This window comes from Tamandua tetradactyla, chromosome 3 (genome assembly GCF_023851605.1).
Source record: "Tamandua tetradactyla isolate mTamTet1 chromosome 3, mTamTet1.pri, whole genome shotgun sequence".
In the NCBI taxonomy this organism is placed as follows: Eukaryota; Metazoa; Chordata; class Mammalia; order Pilosa; family Myrmecophagidae; genus Tamandua; species Tamandua tetradactyla.
In genome coordinates this window covers 210,760,457-210,785,489 of record NC_135329.1, presented here as the reverse complement: position 1 = coordinate 210,785,489, position 25,033 = coordinate 210,760,457, and the positions used below count along the sequence as shown (strand labels likewise).

The 25,033-nt window shown below is 40.8% G+C and overlaps 2 protein-coding genes across 6 annotated transcripts in view; one reads left to right on the top strand and one right to left on the bottom strand.

Annotated features, from left to right (window-relative positions):
• The window catches only part of LOC143678276 (UDP-glucuronosyltransferase 1A1-like), a 161,595-nt gene that overhangs the window by 24,647 nt on the left and 111,915 nt on the right, over nt 1–25,033 (bottom strand). The window contains exon 1 of one of the 3 annotated variants that reach the window (XM_077155497.1): nt 821–1,944. The exons of the other annotated variants lie outside the window; for them this stretch is intronic. Coding sequence (XP_077011612.1) covers nt 821–1,684 — 864 coding nt within the window. The 5' untranslated portion in view covers nt 1,685–1,944. Of the gene's footprint in view, nt 1–820; nt 1,945–25,033 lie in introns of those variants that run through there. 3 annotated transcript variants of the gene reach the window in all.
• Nucleotides 20,004–25,033, top strand: part of LOC143678278 (dnaJ homolog subfamily B member 3-like) — a 29,629-nt gene continuing 24,599 nt past the window's right edge. Inside the window, exons 1-2 of one of the 3 annotated variants that reach the window (XM_077155500.1) lie at nt 20,004–20,552; nt 24,226–24,412. In XM_077155500.1, the coding sequence (XP_077011615.1) occupies nt 20,171–20,552; nt 24,226–24,266 (423 nt within the window). In that variant the 5' untranslated portion in view covers nt 20,004–20,170 and the 3' untranslated portion in view covers nt 24,267–24,412. Of the gene's footprint in view, nt 22,374–24,225; nt 24,413–25,033 lie in introns of those variants that run through there. The other 2 variants (XR_013173135.1, XM_077155501.1) reach the window with 2 other exon arrangements.

Genomic DNA, 25,033 nt, shown 5'->3' with positions numbered 1-25,033 from the left:
ACAGGCCCATGATAAGAGCCAGACTCAGCCCATGGAAAGTGTCTGGCCTGCCAACCTCTGACGAGGACACGCATGAAAGCTCACTGAGAGGTTGCCTCTCTCTAGACTCTTTCACTAATTGCGCTTTGGAAGGAGCATGTCCTGCCATTCTCGAGCACTCCACTGACATTTAGAAGGACACGTGAATCCCATGTCAAATTCTGAAGGGAGGAAAAATTAACATTTCAGGAGATGAGATGCCTGACCTTCTGCCCCATGTCAGAACCTGTCAGGTTATTCCGTTAGAAGAGAAGGGACTGCAGAAGTCATCTTCCTATCACAATATCGAGAATCTGGAGTTTCGGCCAGGAGCAGAGAGGTGCTAAGTCCTGACTCACCTGCCCCTGACCCAGAGGTGGGTGCATTTTTTTTTGTTTGTTTTCTGCTGAGTGCAGCAAATGCAGCATTCTGTATGCTCCAGTGGAGCACACTAAACAGAAGCCCCAAAGTATGTTTTCCTAAAGTCGAATACAAAAGCAATAACCCAGGGCAGTACAATGGTGGCTCAGTAGCAGAATTCTCGCCTGCCATGCTGGAGACCTGGGTTTGCTTCCTGGAGCTTGCCCACACCAAAAAAAAAAAACAATAACCCAGAGGACAACGCTAAATGGGAAATACAAATTACAGCTTAGACCTAAGAGGTCTTCAAGGCAGACAAGTACAAAACAGGGCATTTTAAGCTATCTCAGCATGCTCGTTCCACCCATACCCGAGACACATTCCTCTCTCCAGAAGAACTTGCAAGAATGAAGGCATATGGAGCTCTCACTCAAATACACACCTGGGATAGCGGTTTTCTATGAGTACTGTGGATCCCACCAATAAAAATCATATTGGGCATGATGGGCCTGGGGTAATCCTTGACAAAGTCTGTTCTGAACAGCCAGACAGATGCAGAGTTCATCAGGTCCTGGACAGTCACGTCTCTCTGAAGGACCTCCGAGGCCAGTGTGGCATACGGAGAATAAACCACATGGCACAGAAAGGACTCCATGGAGGCAATCAGCATGTTTTTCACCCGCTGCATAAAAGTCATGTGATCTGAGTTAGAAGACAGAGACCTGGGCACGTAGGATGGTGGGTTGGGGCACTGGGTACCCTCCAAGTCTAAGCTGCATGGCAGCTTGTGCAAAAAGTAGACAGCAGGTAGAGCCAGGTACTGGGCGACGATGGAGCCACAAGGGAGAAAAGGGTCCATTAGCACAGCATCAAAGCCGCTGTCCCCCAGAAAGTTCATGAGCTCCTGGTTGTGCAGGAACTGGGAGCAGGCAGATAAAAACATAGCTGAGTCCTGTTGCACTTTCTTGTATGTTTCCACCATACGCTGGAAAAACCCTTCATTCTTGAAAGCCCACTCCCCAAGACTAGCAAAAATCACTTTCAGTTCCTCCCTTCCGAATGGCACAGGGTACCTCTTCAGGGTGTAGGATGCTCCTTCTTTAATGTGCACAGATGCATCAGGCGCTACCACCAGGACTTCATGGCCCCTCTGCTGCAGCTCCTGGATGACCCCGAGCATGCTGAGCCAGTGGCTGCCATCCACTGGGACCACCAGCAGCTTCCCACCCTGGGATACAGTGGGGCCGAGCGCACACAGCAGCAGGGCCAGGACAAAGGGACATGGGCTCTGGGACTCTGGGGCCATTGCACCTAGACTGCTGCTTTGCCAGAGGTTCAGCCTCTCCCACTACATGTTGTAAGAACTAATAACTGCACCTAGTTAATGTTTGCTTCTGTGGTTCAGCCTCTCCCACTACATGCTGTAAGAACTAATAACTGCACCTAGTTAATGTTTGCTTGTGTCACGTGACAATGGCCATGGGTGTGCTAAAGATAGCAGGAAATGTACATTTAGAGATAAAGAGGGTGCGGCTTTAGGGTTACCTGGTTTCTTTTAACTGTTTTGAAATAGTTTCAAACTTAGAGGATAGCTACAAAAATAACACAAACCCCATATGGAGAACTCCAACATACTGCCCCCCACACACAGATTCACCGATTTTAACATTTTGCCACATTTTTAATAAATATCTATCCATCTAACTATTAGTCTGTCTGTCTGTATATCAATCCATTTTCTGAATACCTGGGTACAGGTTATACACAACAAGCTCCGTGAACACTTAATACAGCCATGCACATTTCCTAAGCAAGGATATTCACTTATGTAACCACCTTAAATGCAGTTGAGTTCAAGAAATTTAACACTGATACAAAATTAAAGGCTGTATTTCAATTTTTTCTTATGTCCCAATAATGTCCTTTAGAGCCTTCTCTCCTCCCTTGCTAGATCACCACCCAGGATCATGTATTTAATTGTCATTTTCTTTACTGAGTTTCTTAATAGGCAAAAATAGTTTAACTGGCTGGAATTCCTTACCAATCAACCAGGCAAAATATTTCCAGCACCCTTGAATCCATTAAATTAGCCTTGCCATGGACCAAGAGACATGAGAAAAAGACCATTTTGTGATAAATTAGTCTTCCTTTTCAGAAATGAAACACAAGGCAGAATATTTCTTTTAGAAAGAAAAGAACGAGACATTGCAACCCCACCTTGGCCAATGGAGAACTATCAGAACTGTCCTTTTCTGTGGTTGATCTAAAAGTCTTCCCTACCACTAACACTGATTTTTTTTAATTCATTCATCTGACAAAACATCTATTGAGAATGGCACAGTGCTGGGCTTTGAGGCTCTGGAAGTGATCAGAACAGATGAGGTTCCTCTCTTCCCAGAACTCATGATCCATATAGAGAGACAGACAGATGTATGTGGGTACAGAAGGCCTCTCCGAGGACTGATGCGTATCCATGCAAAAAATATGATGGTTAGTTTTATGTGAACTTGGCTAAGCTATGGTGCCCAGTTATTTGGTCAAATACTAAGCGAGATGATGCTGTGAGGGTATTTTGTAAATATGATCAACATTTACAATGAGTTATCGTTAAGTAAATGATAATGAGGGTTGGCTTCATCCAATCAACTGAAGGTTTAAGAGCAAAAATTGACAATGGCAACTAAAAGAGTCAAAAACCTAGGAACAAACTTAACTGAGGACATAAAGAACCCATACACAGAAAACTACATAGCATTGCTAAAAGAAATCAAAGACTTAAACAAATGGAAAGACATTACATGTTCATGGATTGGAAGTCTAAATGCCAATTCTGTCCAAGTGAATTAACAGATTCAGTCCAATACCAATCAAAATTCAAAAGCCTACTAGGCTGAAATGGAAAGGCTAATTATCAAATTCATTTTGAAGGGAAAGGGGCCTCAAATAGCTAAAAACATCTTGAAAAAGAAGAATGAAGTGGAAGGACTCATGCTTCCTGACTTTAAAGCATATTATAAAGCCACACTGGTCAAAATAGACAAAATAGACTGGCATAAAGATAGACATACTGATCAATAAAATCAAATTAAGAGTTCAGAAATAGACCCTCAGACTCTTCCAAGCTCACTCAATTGGGACAGAACAGTCTCTTCCATAAATGGTGCTGGGAAGACTGGATATCTACATCCAAAAGAATGAAAGAGGACCCCAATCTCATACCCTATACAAAAATTAACTCAAAATGGATCAAAGACCTAAATATGAGAGTACCACCATGTGGCATATTATTTGGGATTGGAGCCTAGCAGTCCTTAAAAATTGTTTTAAATTTCACTCCCTATTCTTCTTACTTGCTGTCCTCTCCCCCTCCTGTCGTAAACCGCCCATTTCCGTAGCCCACCATAAAACCGCAACCCTTCCTGTTATGTTCTACACTTCCCTATTCCTAACTTCTGCCCTAAGCCTAGCAACTGCTTCTTAGCTTGTGTGGTTGGCTACCCTCCCCTGACGTACATGCCCCGACTCCACCCCTCCTCCAAACTGTATATAACCCGAGCTCACCAAGCGTCGGGGTCCTTTTAGCTCTTGAGCCCCCGAGCACTTAAGCTCTTACTATGTAACAATAAAAAAGCTTTGTGCCATCAATTGGTATTCGGCTCAAGTCTTTTGGGTCCCTCAGCAGCTTGCTGCTGAGTCTCGGAGTTACCTTAGAACCCCAGTACAGAGCTCTGAATAAACCCTTAGCAGTCAGAGAGTTGCACCCAAGCGGTAGCCCGTCAAGAAGAAGACGGAAGCCCGTAAGGAAGACAACCGCACCACCAGCTAAGAACAGAGCCAGTCAGTGCTCCCAGTGAGGATCCCTGGTCCTGAACCCAGAAAGAATAAACTTTGTGCACATTCTGAGAACACACATGTCTTACCCAGCTTGTCCAGTAGTGGCCTGAGGGTTCACTGTCCCAGAGCTTGCGCTGTGTATAGAAGGCAGCTCATGGAACTCTCCTACAGAGTTCCTGAGGCAAGGGATTGCTGGCTGTAGGATGTATATTTCAATGCCCAGGGCTGGAAGGAAACCATGTCCTAGGTGAGAGGACATTCAGAACCATAAACAGAGGACTTCCTAGGGCCACAAGATGAATGCATGGAAAGGATCAGAGAGGTTCCTATGCTTTGGCTTTAACCTATTCTCCAAACTTACTGGACAAGATTTGAAGGACAACACTCACACAGGTCGATGTGCAAAGACTGGGCAATGTATTTTTTTTTCTCCTTCTCCTTCAGCTCCCGGCAGTCAAGGAAAGTGCTGTCATAACACTAGGTGGATACAAGCCCAAGAAAGAGGTGCCTCAGAGTCTAAAATCCAGCAATAACACACAAATAGCAAAATATCCACATTTCAACAAAAGAGGGCCTAGGCACAGGAGAAGATTAAAGCAGTAGGAACTACCAATGGGGAAGATCAGACCTGGAACATTACAGACAAAGTCTTTTTTAAAAAATGGTTCTGAATATGCTCAAAGAGCTACAGGAAGATACAGGCAATGAACTAAAGGAAATCAGGAAACTAACAGATGAACACAAAACAGACTATCAATATAAAGGTGGAAAATATGGAAAGGAACAAAAAAAGAGCTGAAGACCACAGTAACAGAAATTAAAAATTCTCTAGAGGGATTCAAATACAGATTGGAGCTGGCAGAAGAATCAGTGAACTTGAACATAAGACAAGTGAAATCATCCATTCTGAGGAGCAGGAAGAAGAAAGAAGAAAAGTGAACAGAGTCTGAGGAACCTGTGGGGCACATCAGACATATCAATTTGTGTACCACAGGAGCCCCAAAAGTGGCAGAAAATATTCAAAGATATAATGGCTGAAAACTTCCTAAAGTTAAAGAAAATACATGAATGTGCTGAATGTGCATGTGATGATTTGAAGCTGCATGTACCCCAGAAAATATCATGGTCTTTAATCCTATCCTGTGGGTGTAGACCTATTATGAGTGAGGTCTTTTGATTAGATTATTTCAGTTGCGGGTTGCCCCAGGGTGGGTCTTAATCCTCTTACTGGAGTATTTTATAAAAGGATAAAAGATAAGAGAGAAGATACAGGAAAAAAAAAAAAAAAAAAAAAGCCCCAGAGAGAAGCTCACAGAGAAAGGACACAGACGCGAAGAGAAACAAGGAGCTAAAAGAAAGAAACCTCAGAAAAGCTCAAAGAAGCCACTGAAGCCAGAGGTGGAAGCAATGAAACCTGGGAGAGACCAGCAGACGTGCCACTTGACAGAGGAGTCCCAATTGCCAGCAGCCTTTCTTCAGGAAGAAGGTATTTTCCTGTTGATGCCTTGATTTTGACATTTTCACGGCCTCAGACTTGTAACCATGTTAGTTAATAAATCCCTATTGTAAAAGCCAACCCATTTCTGGCATATTGCATTTCATCAACTTTAGCAAACTAAATCAGTACACACCCAAGATGATGGACAAACTCCAAGCAGGATAAACCCAAATAGCCCACTCCACACCATGTTACATTCAGACTATGGAATGCCAAAGATAAAGAGAGAATTCTGAAAACCACAAAAGAGAAGCAATGCATCACATACAAGGGAGCCTCAAAAAGATTAAGTGCCGACTTCTCATTGGAAACCATGGAGGCAAGAAGGCAGTGGGAAGACATATTTAAAGTTCTGAAAGCAAAAAATTGTCAACCCAAATCAGTATCCAGAAAACCTGTCTTTCAAAAATGAGGGATGGACTAATTTTCTTCAGGGAAAGAAATACAAAAGTATCTTTATACTTACAGCTTCAAAATAGCCTGAACAAGTGTACATTTCAGCAATAATAATAAATATATTTCAACCAAAATTTTTTAAATGAGGGAGAGATTAAGAAATTCCAAACTAAATGAAAACTGAGGGACTTCATCACCATTAGATCAGCCTATAAGAAATGCAAAGAAGTTCTGCATTGAAAAGAAAGGACACTAGACAATTGACTGAAACCACATGAAGAACTAAAGTTCTCCAGCAAGATAGTGGCATGGGTAAATATAAACACCAGTAGGATTGTAGTTTTGACATGCAACTCCACTTTTTACTTTCTATAGGAGCAAACAGGCAAATGCATAAATGTAATGATAAATCAGTGATTTTAGATACATAATGTATAAATATGTTATTTGTGACAAGAGTTACTTAAAGGTCAGGGGACACGGGGAATATAGAGGTAAGGGAACAAAGTTTATGGATGCTGTTGAAGTTAAGTTGGTATCAAAGGAAAGGAGTTTGTTATAGATTTAGGATGTTAAATGTAAGCCCCCATGGTAACCACAAAGAAAATATCAGAGAACTTGAAAACTCACAGAGACAGAAAGTAGAGTACAGGCTATCAGGTTGGAGGGCATGGGGAGTTAATGAGTAATTGTGTAGGGTTTCTGTTTAGGGTGAAGAGAAAGTTCTAGTAATAGATGGTACTGAGCATACTGCAACATTGTCAGTGTGATCAATCCCACTGAATTGTATGCTTGAGAGGGATTGGGATGGGAAATTTGGTGGTATATATATTTTATTTTTTTTATTTTTTATTTTTATTTTATTTATTTATTTTATTAATTAAAAAAAGAATTAACAAAACAATTAGAAATCATTCCAATCTACATGTACAATCAGTAATTCTTAATAACATCACATAGTTGCATATTCATCATTTCTTAGTACATTTGCACTGATTTAGAAAAAGAAATAAAAAGACAACAGAATAAGAATTAAAATAATAGAAAGAAAAAAAAAAACAAAAACAAAAAACCTATACCTCACATGCAGCTTCATTCAGTGTTTTAACATAATTGCATACAATTGGGTAGTATTGTGCTGTCCATTTCTGAGTTTTTATATCCAGTCCCGTTGTACAGTCTGTATCCCTTCAGTACCAATTATCCCTTCTCTTTTTTTTTTTTAATTAACGGAAAAAAAGAAATTAACCCAACATTTAGAGATCATACCATTCTACATATGCAATCATTAATTCTTAACATCATCACATAGATGCATGATCATCATTTCTTAGTACATTTGCATTGGTTTAGAAGAACTAGCAACATAACCGAAAAAGATATAGAATGTTAATATAGAGAAAAAAATAAAAGTAATAATAGTAAAATCAAAACAAAACAAAACAAAACAAGACAAAAACCTATAGCTCAGATGCAGCTTCATTCAGTGTTTTAACATGATTACTTTACAATTAGGTATTATTGTGCTGTCCATTTTTGAGTTTTTGTATCTAGTCCTGTTACACCGTCTGTATCCCTTCAACTCCAATTGGCCATTATCTTACCCTGTTTCTACCTCCTGCTGGACTCTGTTATCAAGGACATATTCCAAATTTATTCTCGAATGTCTGTTCACATCAGTGGGACCATACAGTATTTGTCCTTTAGTTTTTGGCTAGACTCACTCAGCATAATGTTCTCTAGGTCCATCCATGTTATTACACGCTTCATAAGTTTATCCTGTCTTAAAGCTGCATAGTTTTTCATCGTATGTATATACCACAGTTTGTTTAGCCACTCTTCTGTTGATGGAGATTTTGGCTGTTTCCATCTCTTTGCAATTGTAAATAACGCTGCTATAAACATTGGTGTGCAAATGTCCGTTTGTGTCTTTGCCCTTAAGTCCTTTGAGTATATTCCCAGCAATGGTATTGCTGGGTCGTATGACAATTCTATATTCAGCTTTTTGAGGAACCGCCAAACTGCCTTCCACAGTGGTTGCACCATTTGACATTCCCACCAACAGTGGATAAGTGTGCCTCTTTCTCCGCATCCTCTCCAGCACTTGTCATTTTCTGTTTTGTTGATAATGGCCATTCTGGTGGGTGTGAGATGATATCTCATTGTGGTTTTGATTTGCATTTCTCTAATGGCCAGGGACATTGAGCATCTCTTCATGTGCCTTTTGGCCATTTGTATTTCCTCTTCTGATAGGTGTCTGTTCAAGTCTTTTTCCCATTTTGTAATTGGGTTGGCTGTCTTTTTGTTGTTGAGATGAACAATCTCTTTATAAATTCTGGATACTAGACCTTTATCTGATATATCATTTTCAAATATTGTCTCCCATTGTGTAGGCTGTCTTTCTACTTTCTTGATGAAGTTCTTTGATGCACAAAATTGTTTAATTTTGAGGAGTTCCCATTTATTTATTTCCTTCTTCAGTGCTCTTGCTTTAGGTTTAAGGTCCATAAAACCGCCTCCAGTTGTAAGATCCATAAGATATCTCCCAACATTTTCCTCTAACTGTTTTATGGTCTTAGACCTAATGTTTGGATCTTTGATCCATTTTGAGTTAACTTTTGTATAGGGTGTGAGAGATGGGTCTTCTTTCATTCTTTTGCATATGGATACCCAGTTCTCTAGGCACCATTTATTGAAGAGACTGCTCTGTCCCAGGTGAGTTGGCTTGACTGCCTTATCAAAGATCAAATGTCCATAGATGAGAGGGTCTATATCTGAGCACTCTATTCGATTCCATTGGTCGATATATCTATCTTTATGCCAATACCATGCTGTTTTGACCACTGTGGCTTCATAATATGCCTTAAAGTCAGGCAGTGCAAGACCTCCAGCTTCGTTTTTTTTCCTCAAGATGTTTTTAGCAATTCGGGGCACCCTGCCCTTCCAGATAAATTTGCTTATTGGTTTTTCTATTTCTGAAAAATAAGTTGTTGGGATTTTGATTGGTATTGCATTGAATCTGTAGATCAATTTAGTGAGGATTGACATCTTAACTATATTTAGTCTTCCAATCCATGAACACGGTATGCCCTTCCATCTATTTAGGTCTTCTGTGATTTCTTTTAGCAGTTTTTTGTAGTTTTCTTTATATAGGTTTTTTGTCTCTTTAGTTAAATTTATTCCTAGGTATTTTATTCTTTTAGTTGCAATTGTAAATGGGATTCCTTTCTTGATTTCCCCCTCAACTTGTTCATTACTAGTGTATAGAAATGCTACAGATTTTTGAATGTTGATCTTGTAACCTGCTACTTTGCTGTACTCATTTATTAGCTCTAGTAGTTTTGTTGTGGATTTTTCCGGGTTTTCGACGTATAGTATCATATCGTCTGCAAACAGTGATAGTTTTACTTCTTCCTTTCCAATTTTGATGCCTTGTATTTCTTTTTCTTGTCTAATTGCTCTGGCTAGAACCTCCAACACAATGTTGAATAATAGTGGTGATAGTGGACATCCTTGTCTTGTTCCTGATCTTAGGGGGAAAGTTTTCAATTTTTCCCCATTGAGGATGATATTAGCTGTGGGTTTTTCATATATTCCCTCTATCATTTTAAGGAAGTTCCCTTGTATTCCTATCTTTTGAAGTGTTTTCAACAGGAAAGGATGTTGAATCTTGTCAAATGCCTTCTCTGCATCAATTGAGATGATCATGTGATTTTTCTGCTTTGATTTGTTGATGTGGTGTATTACATTAATTGATTTTCTTATGTTGAACCATCCTTGCATACCTGGGATCAATCCTACTTGGTCATGATGTATAATTCTTTTAATGTGTTGTTGGATACGATTTGCTAGAATTTTATTGAGGATTTTTGCATCTATATTCATTAGAGAGATTGGTCTGTAGTTTTCTTTTTTTGTAATATCTTTGCCTGGTTTTGGTATGAGGGTGATGTTGGCTTCATAGAATGAATTAGGCAGTTTTCCCTCCACTTCGATTTTTTTGAAGAGTTTGAGGAGAATTAGTACTAATTCTTTCTGGAACGTTTGGTAGAATTCACATGTGAAGCCATCTGGTCCTGGACTTTTCTTTTTAGGAAGCTTCTAAATGACTAATTCAATTTCTTTACTTGTGATTGGTTTGTTGAGGTCATCTATGTCTTCTTGAGTCAAAGTTGGTTGTTCATGTCTTTCCAGGAACCCGTCCATTTCATCTAAATTGTTGTATTTATTAGCGTAAAGTTGTTCATAGTATCCTGTTATTACCTCCTTTATTTCTGTGAGGTCAGTAGTTATGTCTCCTCTTCCATTTCTGATCTTATTTATTTGCATCCTCTCTCTTCTTCTTTTTGTCAATCTTGATAGAGGCCCATCAATCTTATTGATTTTCTCATAGAACCAACTTCTGGTCTTATTGATTTTCTCTACTGTTTTCATATTTTCAATTTCATTTATTTCTGCTCTGATCTTTGTTATTTCTTTCCTTTTGCTTGCTTTGGGATTAGTTTGCTGTTCTTTCTCCAGTTCTTCCAAGTGAACAGTTAATTCCGGCATTTTTGCCTTTTCTTCTTTTCTGATATAGGCATTTAGGGCAATAAATTTCCCTCTTAGCACTGCCTTTGCTGCACCCCATAAGTTTTGATATGTTGTGTTTTCATTTTCATTTGCCTCGAGGTATTTACTAATTTCTCTTGCAATTTCTTCTTTGACCCACTCGTTGTTTAAGAGTGTGTTGTTGAGCCTCCATGTATTTGTGAATTTTCTGGCATTCCGCCTATTATTGATTTCCAACTTCATTCCTTTATGATCCGAGAAAGTGTTGTGTATGATTTCAATCTTTTTAAATTTGTTAAGACTTGCTTTGTGATCCAGCATATGGTCTATCTTTGAGAATGATCCATGAGCACTTGAGAAAAAGGTGTATCCTGCTGTTGTGGGATGTAATGTCCTATAAATGTCTGTTAAGTCTAGCTCCTTTATAGTAATATTCAGATTCTCTATTTCTTTATTGATCCTCTGTCTAGATGTTCTGTCCATTGATGAGAGTGGGGAATTGAAGTCTCCAACTATTATGGTATTTGTGTCTATTTCCCTTTTCAGTGTTTGCAGTGTATTCCTCACGTATTTTGGGGCATTCTGGTTCGGTGCGTAGATATTTATGATTGTTATGTCTTCTTGTTTAATTGTTCCTTTTATTAGTATATAGTGTCCTTCTTTGTCTCTTTTAACTGTTTTACATTTGAAGTCTAACTTGTTGGATATTAGTACAGTCACTCCTGCTATTTTCTGGTTGTTATTTGCATGAAATATCTTTTCCCAACCTTTCACTTTCAACCTATGTTTATCTTTGGGTCTAAGATGCGTTTCCTGTAGACAGCATATAGAAGGATCCTGGTTTTTAATCCATTCTGCCAGTCTATGTCTTTTGATTGGGGAATTCAGTCCATTAACATTTAGTGTTATTACTGTTTGGATAATATTTTCCTCTACCATTTTGCCTTTTGTATTATATATATCATATCTCACTTTCCTTCTTTCTACACTCTTCTCCATACCTCTCTCTTCTGTCTTTTTGTATCTGACTTAAGTGCTCCCTTTAGTATTTCTTGCAGAGCTGGTCTCTTGGTCACAAATTCTCTCAGTGACTTTTTGTCTGAGAATGTTTTAATTTCTCCCTCATTTTTGAAGGACAATTTTGCTGGATATAGGAGTCTTGGTTGGCAGTTTTTCTCTTTTAGTAATTTAAATATATCATCCCACTGTCTTCTAGCCTCCATGGTTTGTGCTGAGAAATCTACACATAGTCTTATTGGGTTTCCCTTGTATGTGATGGATTGTTTTTCTCTTGCTGCTTTCAAGATCCTCTCTTTCTCTTTGACCTCTGACATTCTAACTAGTAAGTGTCTTGGAGAACGCCTATTTGGGTCTAATCTCTTTGAGGTGCGCTGTACTTCTTGGATCTGTAATTTTAGGTCTTTCATAAGAGTTGGGAAATTTTCAGTGAAAATTTCTTCCATTAGTTTTTCTCCTCCTTTTCCCTTCTCTTCTCCTTCTGGGACACCCACAACACGTATATTTGTGCGCTTCATATTGTCCTTGAGTTCCCTGATACCCTGTTCAAATTTTTCCATTCTTTTCCCGATAGTTTCTGTTTCTTTTTGGAATTCAGATGTTCCATCCTCCAAATCACTAATTCTATCTTCTGTCTCTTTGAATCTATCATTGTAGGTATCCATTGTTTTTTCTATCTTTTCTACTTTGTCCTTCACTTCCATAAGTTCTGTGATTTGTTTTTTCAGTTTTTCTATTTCTTCTTTATGTTCAACCCATGTCTTCTTCATGTCCTCCCTCAATTTATCGATTTCGTTTTTGAAGAGGTTTTCCATTTCTGTTCGTATATTCAGCATTAGTTGTCTCAGCTCCTGTATCTCATTTGAACTATTGGTTTGTTCCTTTGACTGGGCCATATTTTCAATTATTTGAGGGTGATCCGTTATCTTCTGTTGGCGTCTGCGCATTTAGACAGATTTCCCTGGGTATTGGATCCAAAAGTTTGGAAGATTTTTCTGTGAAATCTCTGGGTTCTGTTTTTCTTATCCTGCCCAGTAGGTGGCGCTCGTGGCAGACGTTTGTCTGCGGGTCCCACCAGTAAAAGGTGCTGTGGGACCTTAAACTTTGGAAAACTCTCGCCGTCCGGGAGGTTTGCTAGCCGAAGCGGCTTGAGCCGGCCTGGGGTCGAACGCAGGGAGGGTTACTGGCCGCCACAGCCCAGGAAAGAGCCCGTCCGAATTTCCTAGTCGGCCCGGGGCAACAAGCGTGGCGGGAGGGTGCCAGCGGCAGCGGCCCACCCGGGAGAGTGCACGTTCCCGGGGGGTCACGGGTTTGGAAGGGGCCTTCCCCACCCGTCACCGTTCTCCGCGGCCTGGGAATTTCCGATCCAATTCTCTCAGTTGGTCCGGGGGGCCGCGCGTGGTATGGGCGCCAGCCGCCTTGGTTTCCGGTATAAATATTTTAACAATTAATAAATAGAAAGAAAGAATAACAATAAATGCAATACATGCTACTAGATGGGATCTAGGAATGGAAGAGAAAAAGCTCAAAAGGACATTACTGGGACATAAGAAAAAAATGGAAGATAGAATGTAAGCTTTATATCAATGTTAAATTTCTTGAACTCACTTAACTGAATTATTTAAGGTGATTACATGGAAGGTGTGGCGTGGTAGTTAAGATTCAGTTGTCAACTTAGCCAGGTGAAGGCACCTAGTTTTGTTGCTGTGGACATAAGCCAATGGTACGTGAACCTCATCTGTTGCTAATTACATCTGCAGGTGGCTAGGAGGCGTGCCTGCTGCAATGAATGACGTTTGACTTAATTGGCTGGTGCTTAAATGAGAGAGCTCAACGTAGCACAGCCCAAGCAGCTGGGCAATCCTCAACTCAGCACTCGAAGCTCAGCCCAGGCCTTTGGAGATGCAGAAAGAAGTCACCCTTGGGAAAGTTGTTGGAACCCAGGGGAAAGTTGTTGGAACCCAGGGGCCTGAGAGAAGGCCAGCAGAGACCATTCTGTGCCTTCCCACGTAAGAAAGAACCTCAGTGGAAAGTTAGCTGCCTTTCCTCTGAAGAACTAACAAAATCAATCCCCTTTTATTAAAAGCCAACCCATCTCTGGTGTGTTGCATTCCGGCAGCTAGCAAACTAGAACAAATGGGCATCCTTGTTCATAGGAAATGTGCATGAAGGTATTACATATGTTCAAGGAGTAGGATGTGTGCAGACTACTCTCAAGTGTTCAGAAGGTAGATAGATTAGATATATGATTGATTAATTGAGAGATAAATGGATAGATAGATAAATATAAAGATAGCAAAAGAAAAAGAAAGAAGAAGGAAGGAAGGAAAGAAGGGAGGGAGGAAGGAAGGGAGATGGATGGATGTTGGATGATAGATGGAATGGTGCAGCCAGAGTGGACAAAATGTTAAAGTTGGTGGCTCTGGATGTCTGCAGTTGCAGTTCTCTCAGGAGTATGTATTATTTTTATAACTGTCTTGTAATTACAGTTTGAAATTATTTCAAGATAAGAAATTTTTTTAGAAAGGATTTAGAGGTAAAAGTGGAAGTGCAGAATGACCCTCCTCTTCTTTCTCCCAACTTCTACAACACCCTCCCCTAATAAAAAAGAAATTATATAAACACACACACACACACACAAAACACCACATCACAGAACAGACTTAAGACAATTTATCAACCAGTTAATATAGACAACCTCTATAAAAATGTATCAGTGCCACAAAAAACTACAATAATTTATTTTGATATTGAATGGCAACCCTTCCTCATTTGGATACTGGTGAAACCTTGGCCAGGAGTAGCTAAGTCAGATGACTGTCAGACCCAGCTGCCATGGTCTTATTTCAGAGCCTCAACCCCTACCCCTCTCCTCTCTCCATCTCTTCTCATTCACAGTCTCAGGATCCCCTGTCCCATCCCAACCCAACACCACCTCAGAAAACCTCAGACAACAATTTCCTATGGCATAAAATAAAATTCTACCTCCACAGCTTTGCCTGGACTCCAGGGACATGGACCCCAGCTCATCTCTTCAAGCTCATTCTTCCTCCTCCCCTTCTGCTGGACCCCCTCCCTCTGCCCTTTGTCCTCCAAGCATGCTGGGCCACTTGCCCTTCCCCAAACAGGCTTTGTACTTTTGCACTTTGCTTTGTCCACATAGGGCTTTACTTCTGACCAGCTTCCTGCTCCAGTTCATTGAGTGCTTACCAAGAGTTAAACCCAGGGCTTCATAACCCTCCTCTCCAGGAGACATGAAGTTGGCAGCTGTGCTCACTCAATAGACACAACCGAGCATCTCTCTTTCCTTTTAGAATCCATCTCTGTTCATACACAAACTGCTACCTTTAAAGCTATGGGTGCACACATGCACACACATATACACCCTGAAGCTTGCCCTCCCCTCCATCCTCTAGGACCTACATTCTGGGGTGAGCAAAAAAGATGTTGCAATGCTTTTGCTGTTTGTCATGCCCTTATCTGCAATTCTGAAATTTACAGGGCAATTCTTCCAAAGTCTGAATGTCAGGAAAGTTCATCCATAGATTACACAGGGCAAAGAGACAGTAAACAGAGGGTCACCACTCTGATGTTATGACTTTCCTGCATTCTGCAGAGCCTCAGACCTTTTGGAGGCTGCTGTCTACCTGGATGGTTTGTGTGCTGGTTTGAAATGATGTATGTACCCTAGAAAAGCCATGTTTTTAATTCTAATCCCATTTTGTAAAGGCAGCCGCTTCTTCTAATCCCTATTCAGCATTGTATGCCTGAAACTGTAATTAGATCATCTCCCTGGAGATGTGATTTAATCAAGAGTGGTTGTTAAAATGGATTAGGTGGAGGCATGTCTCTGCCCATTTGGGTGGGTCTTGATTAGTTTCTGGAGTCCTATAAAAGAGGAAATATTTTGGAGATTCAAAGAGAGCAGAGAATGCTGCAGCACCACGAAGCATAGTCCACCAGCCAGAGCTTTGAAGATGAAGAAGGAAAACGTCTCCCAGGGAGTTTCATAAAACTGGAAGCCAGGAGAGAAAGCTAGCAGATGACGCCATGCTCGCCATGTGCCCTTCCAGCCAAGAGAGAAACTGTGACTGTGTTTGCCATGTGCCTTCTCACTTGAGAGAAACCCTGAACTTAGTCGGCCTTCTTGAACCAAGGTATCTTTCCCCGAATGCCTTTGATTGGACATTTCTATCGATTTGTTTTAATTGGGACATTTTCTCAGCCTTAGAACTGAACTAGCAACTTATTAAATTCCCCTTTTTAAAAGCCATTTCATTTCTGGTATATTGCATTCTGGCAGCTAGCAAACTAGAACAGTTTGGGACCAAGACTCTGCCTGTAAAGCAGGAATTCTGTGTACTCGTCTAAAGAGTAGGTGATTCACACTCTCAACAATTACCAAGGACCACTGCTGAGCAATCCAATGGCACTTCTACCCTGGAACCTAGAACTGACTTAAAATCTACTGTCAATTCCCTCATTCACCTAATGTTCTTCAAAAGTATGGGTCCTACTGTGTGCCAGGCACTATGTCAGGAGCTGGAGCTAGAAAACCAGTTAGAAATACTCCTGCAAGGCACTATCCAGTGAGCAAAGACAAACTCACAAACAGGTGTGGGGCGGGGGTGGGGGGAGAGGGGAGCAATGTGCTCTAGTCAGAAAAGCACAGGTGGCTGAGGAAATGCTGAGTAGGGTAGCTGCATGGTTTTGCTTTGGGGACAACTGAAGTGTTGGATGTCTGCAAGAGCATTCCTAGCACCCAATTAGGAAGGCTCTTTCTTTTTATGCTGACAGCAGTCATTAATTAGCCCACCATGCCAGACTCTCCTGGCCCCTTCAATCAGGTCAGAGCTACTTGTTATTCAACTAAGGCAGAAAAGAGACAGATTGCCCCCTGAGAATCAAAGGTGTCTTCCTTAAATCTCTGCAGGATTTTGCTTTCACTTTTACCAAGTTCTCATTTTCTTCTACCTTGCGTCCAAGTTAGCAGTTTGCATGACTTTCTCTGCTTCTAGACTGTAGGGCTGCATGGGCTTCACCTTTGGAATCACTTTATTGCTCAACTGTCACTCCCATTGCTTTGCAGACAGTAGGCACTCAGTAACCAGTTCAGCATGGACATGACTTGACTACACACCTCCCTTTGCTCTGGGCCCTATGTCTCGAGGGCAAGTGCTACAACAGATGACTGTCAGACCCAGCTGCCACTGTGCCATTTCAGAGCCTCAGCCCCTTTGCCCCCTTCTCACTCTCTTCTTTTTCACAGCCTCAGGACCTCTTGTCCCACCCCATTCCACCACCACCTCAGAAAACCTCAGACAACAATTTCCTATGGCATAAAATAAAATTCTACCTCCATGGCCTTGCCTTTAGGACTCCAGCAACAGGAACCCCAGCTCACTTGACCAAGCTCATTCCTTGTACCTCCTTTCTGCTGGCCCCCCTCCCTCTGCCCTTTATCCTTCAAGCATGCTGGGTCACTTGCCCTTCTCCAAACAGGCTCTGTACTTTAGCACTTTGCTTTGTTCACGTTGGGCTTTATTCCTGACCAGCTTCCTGCTCTGGTTCATTGAGCGCTTATCAAGTGTCAAACAAAGGGCTTCACAACCCTTCTGTCCAAGAGACATGAAGTCAGCAATTCGTTCTAATGGGATAATGCCCCTATCCCTTTGCATCAATGAACACTCCGGCAAACATTAGAAAGTTCACTGGTTCAGGGATTATGTCTCATTGCTGAGCAGCTTTTAATATATCTCTGCCTGAGAGGGGTTAGTTCAGTGCTATTGCCAAGAGTTAGTTCTTGTGTTCATATAGTGACTGCATAATGCTAATGGCTGCTTTATTCTGTTGCTTCATTCTAGGAGCCATGAAGTTTATTAAATGTTCCTGAGTAAATATAAGTTAAAGTGTAATTATTATTTTATATAAGAAGACCAGAAGCTGTCTGAGGCAATCATGATTACGCTTATGCATTACTTAATGAAGAACACCTGAAGTAATTATTTAACTGCTTAGAATATCCTTTTTTTGTTTGTTTCACTACATGGTTAAACGATCTGTCATTAAACTTACATCTGAACTGTAAATTTCCCTTCTGTGTTTCAAAAAACATGCAATCTAAATAACTGGTGATTTTTATCGTGCAGGTACAGATCTAAACACCCACACATATTTGTGATTTAAATGGGAGAAATCCTGTTATCTAGATGCCACAGAAGAGCAAAATTGTATCCAAGTTTAAATCTCACTTTCTTTACCACAGGCATAGAGAGTTCATGACAGTTTTCTTCCCCTAGCTGCCCATATAATTCATAATGAATAATAACTTGGTAAATTTGTGTGATATAAACATACAGTGTCATGTTCCACAGCTTTGATATTATCCCTTCCCTTTTCTGCAAAGGCACTATTGACTGGAAGAAAAAAGTTTTGATTAGTTCTCTAGGACAGTAGTTTTTCTCAATGAAGTTTTTCTACTAAAAAAAAAATTGGTTTGTAATCACCAGTGGAAAAGGGCGGGTTTAATCAAGGTGAACGAATCTTAAATTGCACACACCTGCCTGCCATGGCTGTTCCTTCAACTGAGTGCTGCACATCCTGGGCTCTGTGAGAGAAAAATCCCCGTGCTTGATGACCCTGCATGACACGGAGTTTTGCACACAGATGGATTTAAAATGCACCTCTTGTCTACATAATTTGCATAATTAAAAATAATGCTGCCAAATTTTGGAAATGTTAATGTTCAAACTGAAAATCTCCACTACATCGAACTTTCTTCCTCTGGATTAGCACGTGGCTTATAAACTCAGCCAGCGGTTTGATCTGTTCCAGTGTCAACTGCCACGTGCTCTGCTTCAAGGGGGAACTTGTCTTCTGCGAATTGTTTGTACATAAGTATTTGCTATAAATATTTTAGTAAATGTTTCTATTTCTCTTGCTTGTGCATATCTTGGCTGGTGTTACAGAAAATAGTGCAAATAGTATTTCCTTACTGGGGAATGAGGGTTTTTCCCCTTATTTTTAGTTTATGGTATGGAGGGGAGGGTTATTTTGAATGTTTAGTTTTTCTTCTGCATGATATGTCATGTTGTGGGATCTTTAGAAAGCTTCATACTGTATGAATAAAAAAATACAATATTTGAAACTTGCCTGAGTTAAAAAAAAAAAAGTTCACTGGTTCATTTCCATCTTCAAACTAAGACCTTTATTGGTGTTGCCTCCTAGTTTATGGAAGCAAAGGATAGAGTGTCGAGGAGATAATCAGGAGGAAGCGACAAGAAAATTCAAAGAAATGGCTGAGATGTCTGTGTCGTCAGATGCCAAGAAATATCAAAAAGAAAATCGTGTCACAATTCAGCAGTTTCAGTGGAAATAATCACTCACAACCCAAATTTAGCCCCAGCACTTGAAATAGAGCCACAGACTTTAAAGATTTGATATGCTTGACCGGGGCGGGGGTGGGGTGGGGTATGGCCCCGGGAACCCTAGAGTTTCCAAGAATTTTTCAGGGGAATTTTGTAAAGTCTAAACTATTTTCATAATAATAATGTTATACGAATTTTTTCCCTCTCATTCTCTCATAAGTGTACGGGGATTTTTCCTGAGGCTATATGGCATATAATAAAGCAATAGATTGAAGGCAAAAGCAGGTATGAGAATCTAACTCGGTCACCAAGTCCATTACTAAACGGGGTTTTGCAAAAAAACGCAAAAAAAAAAAATTTGCCACTCTTCTCATTGTTTTGATTGAAAAATATATTTTTCCACAAAAACATGATTTAGCTTAGCATATAATGGTCTTCTTATTACTAAATTCATTAATGAACTTTTATATGCTAAGTCTTGTTAGCTATAACCCACACAACATAAGCAAACAGGGCCTGAGGCCAAGACGTTTCAGAACTGCGTCCCAGAAGACAGAACTTCCTTTCCTCGAACCCAGGGTCGGCTTAAACACTCCCACCACCCTCCCCCAACCCCAGGCCGCTGGGAAAAGCCTGATGCAAAATCAACTTTAAAAAACAAAACCAAAAACATTTTCGAAGCCAGCGGGAGTCACGGCGCCCACTTCCCCTCAGCGCTCCTTTACCTGCTGTTTCCCGAAACCACAGCTCCGCTTGCTGCCGGGCCTGGCGGGGCCGCTTGGGGTGGGCGGGGCGGGGGGGGGGGCGTCGCAGCGCAGCCCGTAGACCTGCCCTGGGAGCACTGCATTCTGGGATGCGGAACCGTAGTTGGCCCTGACCAATGAGACGGTGTTGCGTCATGACGGGCGCGCCACCAATGAGACGGGGTTGCGTCACGAGGGGCGCCCCACCAGTGAGACGGGGCTGCGTCACAACGGGCGCCCCAGCCCGGGAAGCCGAGACACGGGGCGCAGTCTGGCCCGATACCCCGGGGCTGCTAGCAGCAGGTGGTCGTCGTGGCTTCAGGCCTGCAAGAGCCGGGGAGGTCCCGCTGGGCCCCCGCCCCCGGCCTGTGACCCCGCTGTCCATCATGGTGGACTACTACGAGGTGCTGGCCGTGCCCCGGCAGGCCTCGGCCTTGGCCATCAAGAAGGCGTACCGCAAGCTGGCGCTCAAGTGGCACCCCGACAAAAATCCTGAGAACAAGGAGGAAGCGGAGAAGACAGTCAAACAGGTGGCTGAGGCGTACGAAGTGTTGTCAGACTCCAAGAAACGGGGCGTCTACGACCGATACGGTGAAGCAGGAGCCAATGGTGGCGGCTGCAGCGGGCCCTTCGAGGACCCCTTCGAATACGTCTTCGCCTTTCGCGACCCCGCCGATGTCTTCAGGGAGTTTTTCGGTGGCAGGGACCCATTTTCATTTGACTTCTTCGGAGACCCGCTGGGGAACACTCTTATTAACAGCCTTTCAGGTCAGAAACCTGGGCACAGGTACCTTATTAAATAGTTCAACAAAATGACCTCCTGCACAGTGCCTCTCAGTAATTCAGATTTCCCCAGATTTCACCTTCCAAACCACTTTCCTCCATCCCATTGCACACCTTCCACTTTAGATTTGGGTCTTGTTCTGCACTTACACGTTTGTTACCAGTCCCTCCATACCCAAAGTCACAGATCTGCACCACATATTGCCACTGATTGCAACTCTCAAAGCTATAGCCCTGAATACTGTTTGAGATGAGGAAAATGGGGCAAAATAATTAGTGAATCCTTCACACTTTGTTTAGTGGCATTATTAAAACTGTACACCAGTCTTCTGACTTAAACAGTAAAAAACCAATGGTAGTGGTGACTCAAAATATGCAAATCAGATTGCTAGCCTATACCCAATTTGGTTTTACAACTATGGTTGAATCTGGAAATGTGACGAAAGCATTTCCATAAGGCTACACAAAACTATCCCACTGCCATGCATGGGTCTATCCCATATCAAATTAAGTTGGCATTTGAAAGCCAGGTGTTTAAAATGTGTTGTACCAGCAAAATTGATTGGATGAGACGCAAACATCTGAGAGAGTAGTGTTCTGTTGCCACAGTTTATACCCCCAATGGAAATCTTTCTGAGTATGATTTCCTTGGAATATTCCATTATAAAGTGAGAAGTGTTCCGTCCACCATGGTCCTCTCCAAGGAAAGGCTTTAATAAGGCATAAGAACAAAAAGGCAACAGGCTGGACACAAAAACATGTATGTTCTTGATCTTGTACAGAAAGTTCATGTGTCTGAATGCATTGTTAACAAACTACAAAAAATGAGAGATTGCTCCTAAAGTTCAAGCCACATGGAATGACATGCAAAAATATGCAGCAGAGCATAGAAAAATTCAGTCAGCACTGTCCAACAGGGGCACACGGAATCTGTTAAAATTGCATGAAATTAATAGTCACTAAGGTACCTAGGCAATTGTTTCTTGTATGCTAACTGTACAACAAGTTTGAGAATAAAAACAATTACCAGAGCTTTTAAAATATGGGTTCATTGGCTTGCTAGTCCAGGGGGTGGAGAATGCTGTGAGGGTTTTTGAAGTAGTAGGAAGGAGGGAGCATGGTTTCATGGTAGTTATGCTCATTAAGGGTTGAAGATTACTACTCTGGATAGGACATTTGTATCTGCACAGTTGGTTAAAAATAAGTCACATTGTTCATTGGTCAGGAAAGAGTCCACAGTTGGGTCCAGTAAGGGTCTTGCATACCACAGACACTCGAAGATTATGCATCCTCAACAGCTCTGGCTGTTAAAGTTGAAATTAAAACATTCAGTTTTTTCTTTTTTTTTTTTTTTAGAGCATTCAGTTTTGATAGTTAGTGTAACTGTAAACGGGAAGTTTTCCTTTTACAGAAGTATAAAGCATTTTATTTAAATAACTTTCAAAATTGAAAACATCTTCTAAAATATCTTGGCTCAAAAACACACTGCTATAGGCCTGTAGGTGGATATTCTTTTATGAAAAGGTTTCAATAATCTTTCAGAGCAAAAAAGTAATTTCTTCTAGTGCAAAGATGACCACATCAAGTCCTCTGCAGTGGACTCCCTCCATGAAATACTAACACCTTCACCCAGAATAAGAGGTAGAAAGAGGTGTGCTCTGGTCACCTGAAGGACCTGGCAACCTGTGGCCATCTCAGCAGAATCCAAAAAGCTGAAGCCTGTACAATGGAAATCATTTGCAAGAGGATATGCTCTCATCAAATAGCTATTGTTGGGAATCGAATCATGCCCCATACGAGACACAGGTAGTTTTAATCCGTGTTCTAGTGGCTGTAAACCCATTTGTAAATAGAACCTCTAAAGATATTAGTCTAGGTGTGGCCAAATTGAATCAGCAGGTCTTAGTCCATATTACTGGAGGTCTTATAAAGAGAAAAAAGAAGTAGGATGCAGTCAGAAGCCACGTGACAGACGACTGCCATCACCAGTACATGCTGACCGCAGGAGGAAGCCTAGTTGGCCGACATCTTAAATTTGGACTTCTAGCTTAGAGACAAATGCTGTTGTTTAAGCCAGCCTATTGTGCAGTATTTGTCTTAGCAGCTCTGAGAAATTAAGACAATCATTTAAGGATAAATTATTCTTTTTATACTGTGCTCCCACTATTCTATATCAATCATTCACCTGACTCTAAGAACTATCTAATACCGCTTTTTCAGTAAATCACATATTTCATGTCCTCTCCTCACTCTCTTTTGAATCCTTTCAACATAACTTCCTTCACCAGCAGTCTAGTATGATTACCCTCTGAGAAGTTGTCGGTGGCCTCAGTACTGAACACAATAGTCTCCACTTTTATCCCATTTAGCTGAATTTTGGGCTATTTAGTATCTTCTAAAATGCTCTCCTCCTGTTAATCTGCAACTGACTGGTAGTACACCCAAACAGAAATCTAGCTAGTGAGGCTGCATTACGCTAAGTAGCGCTCCTAATTTGTATTTTTTAATGAGAGTATTTATGCAAAGCTAGTGAAAGTCCTTTATTTTTAGAATCTATATCTGACAAAATTCAGTTAAAATTTTTACCTTGGAAATTTATGAAAAAATTATTTGCTGAAAATGATTATAGTCATATGTGGGGAGGGAGGCAGTAGATTACTTGAAAAAAGCAAAAAAACCGAATTTTTAAAAAGTGTACATCAAAGTCAATAAAGAACGCAATTGGTAATACAGAAGATAAAATCAGTGACATAGATATGTTCTCCCAGAACATGGGGTGGGGATAGAGAAGAAAGTTGAAGAGTAAGATTAGTGATGGAGACTTGAGAATAGAAATCTATGAATGATAGGTGTTCCCAAAGATAAATCAGAACAAAAAGTTCAATGACTTAATGAAAGAAAATCTTCAAGCTTTCAATAAGACCTGGGTTTAATTTTAGCCTTCCTGTGCATGGTAGGCAGAATAATAACTCCATGTCTTAATCCCCAGAACCTGTGAATATGTTATTTACATGAGAAAAGGGATTTTGCAGATATGCTTTAGTGAAGGATCTTGAAATAGAACATCCTGGATTATCTGGGTGGGGCCAATGTAATCACAAGGGTCCTGATAAATGATAGAGGGAGGCAGAAGAGTTCGAGATTTTAGGAGGCTGCACTGCTGGCTTTCAGGAAGCAGGAAGGAGGCCAGGAGTCAAGGAAGATGGACAGCTTCTAAGAGCTGGAAAGGGCACTGAAACAGATTGTCCCTAGGACCTTCAGAAGAAACAGGGGCCAGCACCTTGACTTTATCCCAGTGAGACCCATTTCAAACTTCAGGCTTCTAGATGATAAATGTGTAAGGTAATAAGTTTGGATTGTTTTAAGCCATTAAATTTGTGGTAATCTGTTACAGCAGCATTGGGAAACTAATCCACTGTGTTTGGGGCAATATTATGCAAAAAAATCAGTCCCTAGGATATAAAAATAAAAGAAGGAGCAATTTCTTAAGAAACCAAAATGAGTCTAGCTTTAGCATTTCTCCTGCACCCTAGAAAATACTAGCTGATAACAGGGAAGTGAATAAACCTGTATCCAAACAAATTAGCATTCATTGTGGTGTGAGAGACACTCTCAGGTGTGTAATGACTTCCTAAATTATCAATTTCTTATATTTCAGGGAAAACACGTGAAGATACAGTCAATCTAATACAAAGATGAATTAAAAATAAAAACGCAAATGAAGCATCTTGGTGAAAGAAATGCTTGGTATTTTGTTTTCATACCAAAGTAGAGAAATGTGTGTTTGATTGGAAACCCCAGGAAATAAGCACTAAGAAAGATATAGCACCTTTCTGTTTCCATGTAGGTGGAAAAAATCTCCCATCCCTCAAGGGACTTTGTCGATACTTTTTTATTATCGTCTTAATATACTCTAGGATGTATCCAGGCATTACATTAAGCTATACAGGATTAATTGCCCTCCTTAATTTGGGCTTCCTATATTTCAGTTGTTCAAATGAGTTATACAAATAGGTTGAGTTAGATTATGTGCTATAGAAAATTTCCATGTAGGTGGAAACAGAAAGGTGCTATAAATCTAAAATTAACAAGGAAAAATAAAACAATAAAAAGAATGATTTTACACTAAATGGAAACAATAAAATCAAGTATATACATTGCGTGAGCAGACCAAATTCTTAATTCTTATGTTAAAAGAGACTGTCAGGGCAGTGCAACGGTGGCTCGGTGGCAGAATTCTCACCTGCCATGCCAGAGACCCGCTCATGCCAAAAAAAAAAAAAAAAGACTGTCAGATTGGAATTTTTTTAAAAGTGTGCTCTTTGCAAGTAAACATGTAAAAGTATAGATTTCTAAAGACACAAGGAATACAAAAATAGCAAGTATAGCAATACTGATATCAGATGAGGTAGATGGGAAGGAATGTTATTTAATGACAAAAGTAAATTTTATGGAGAAAATACTAG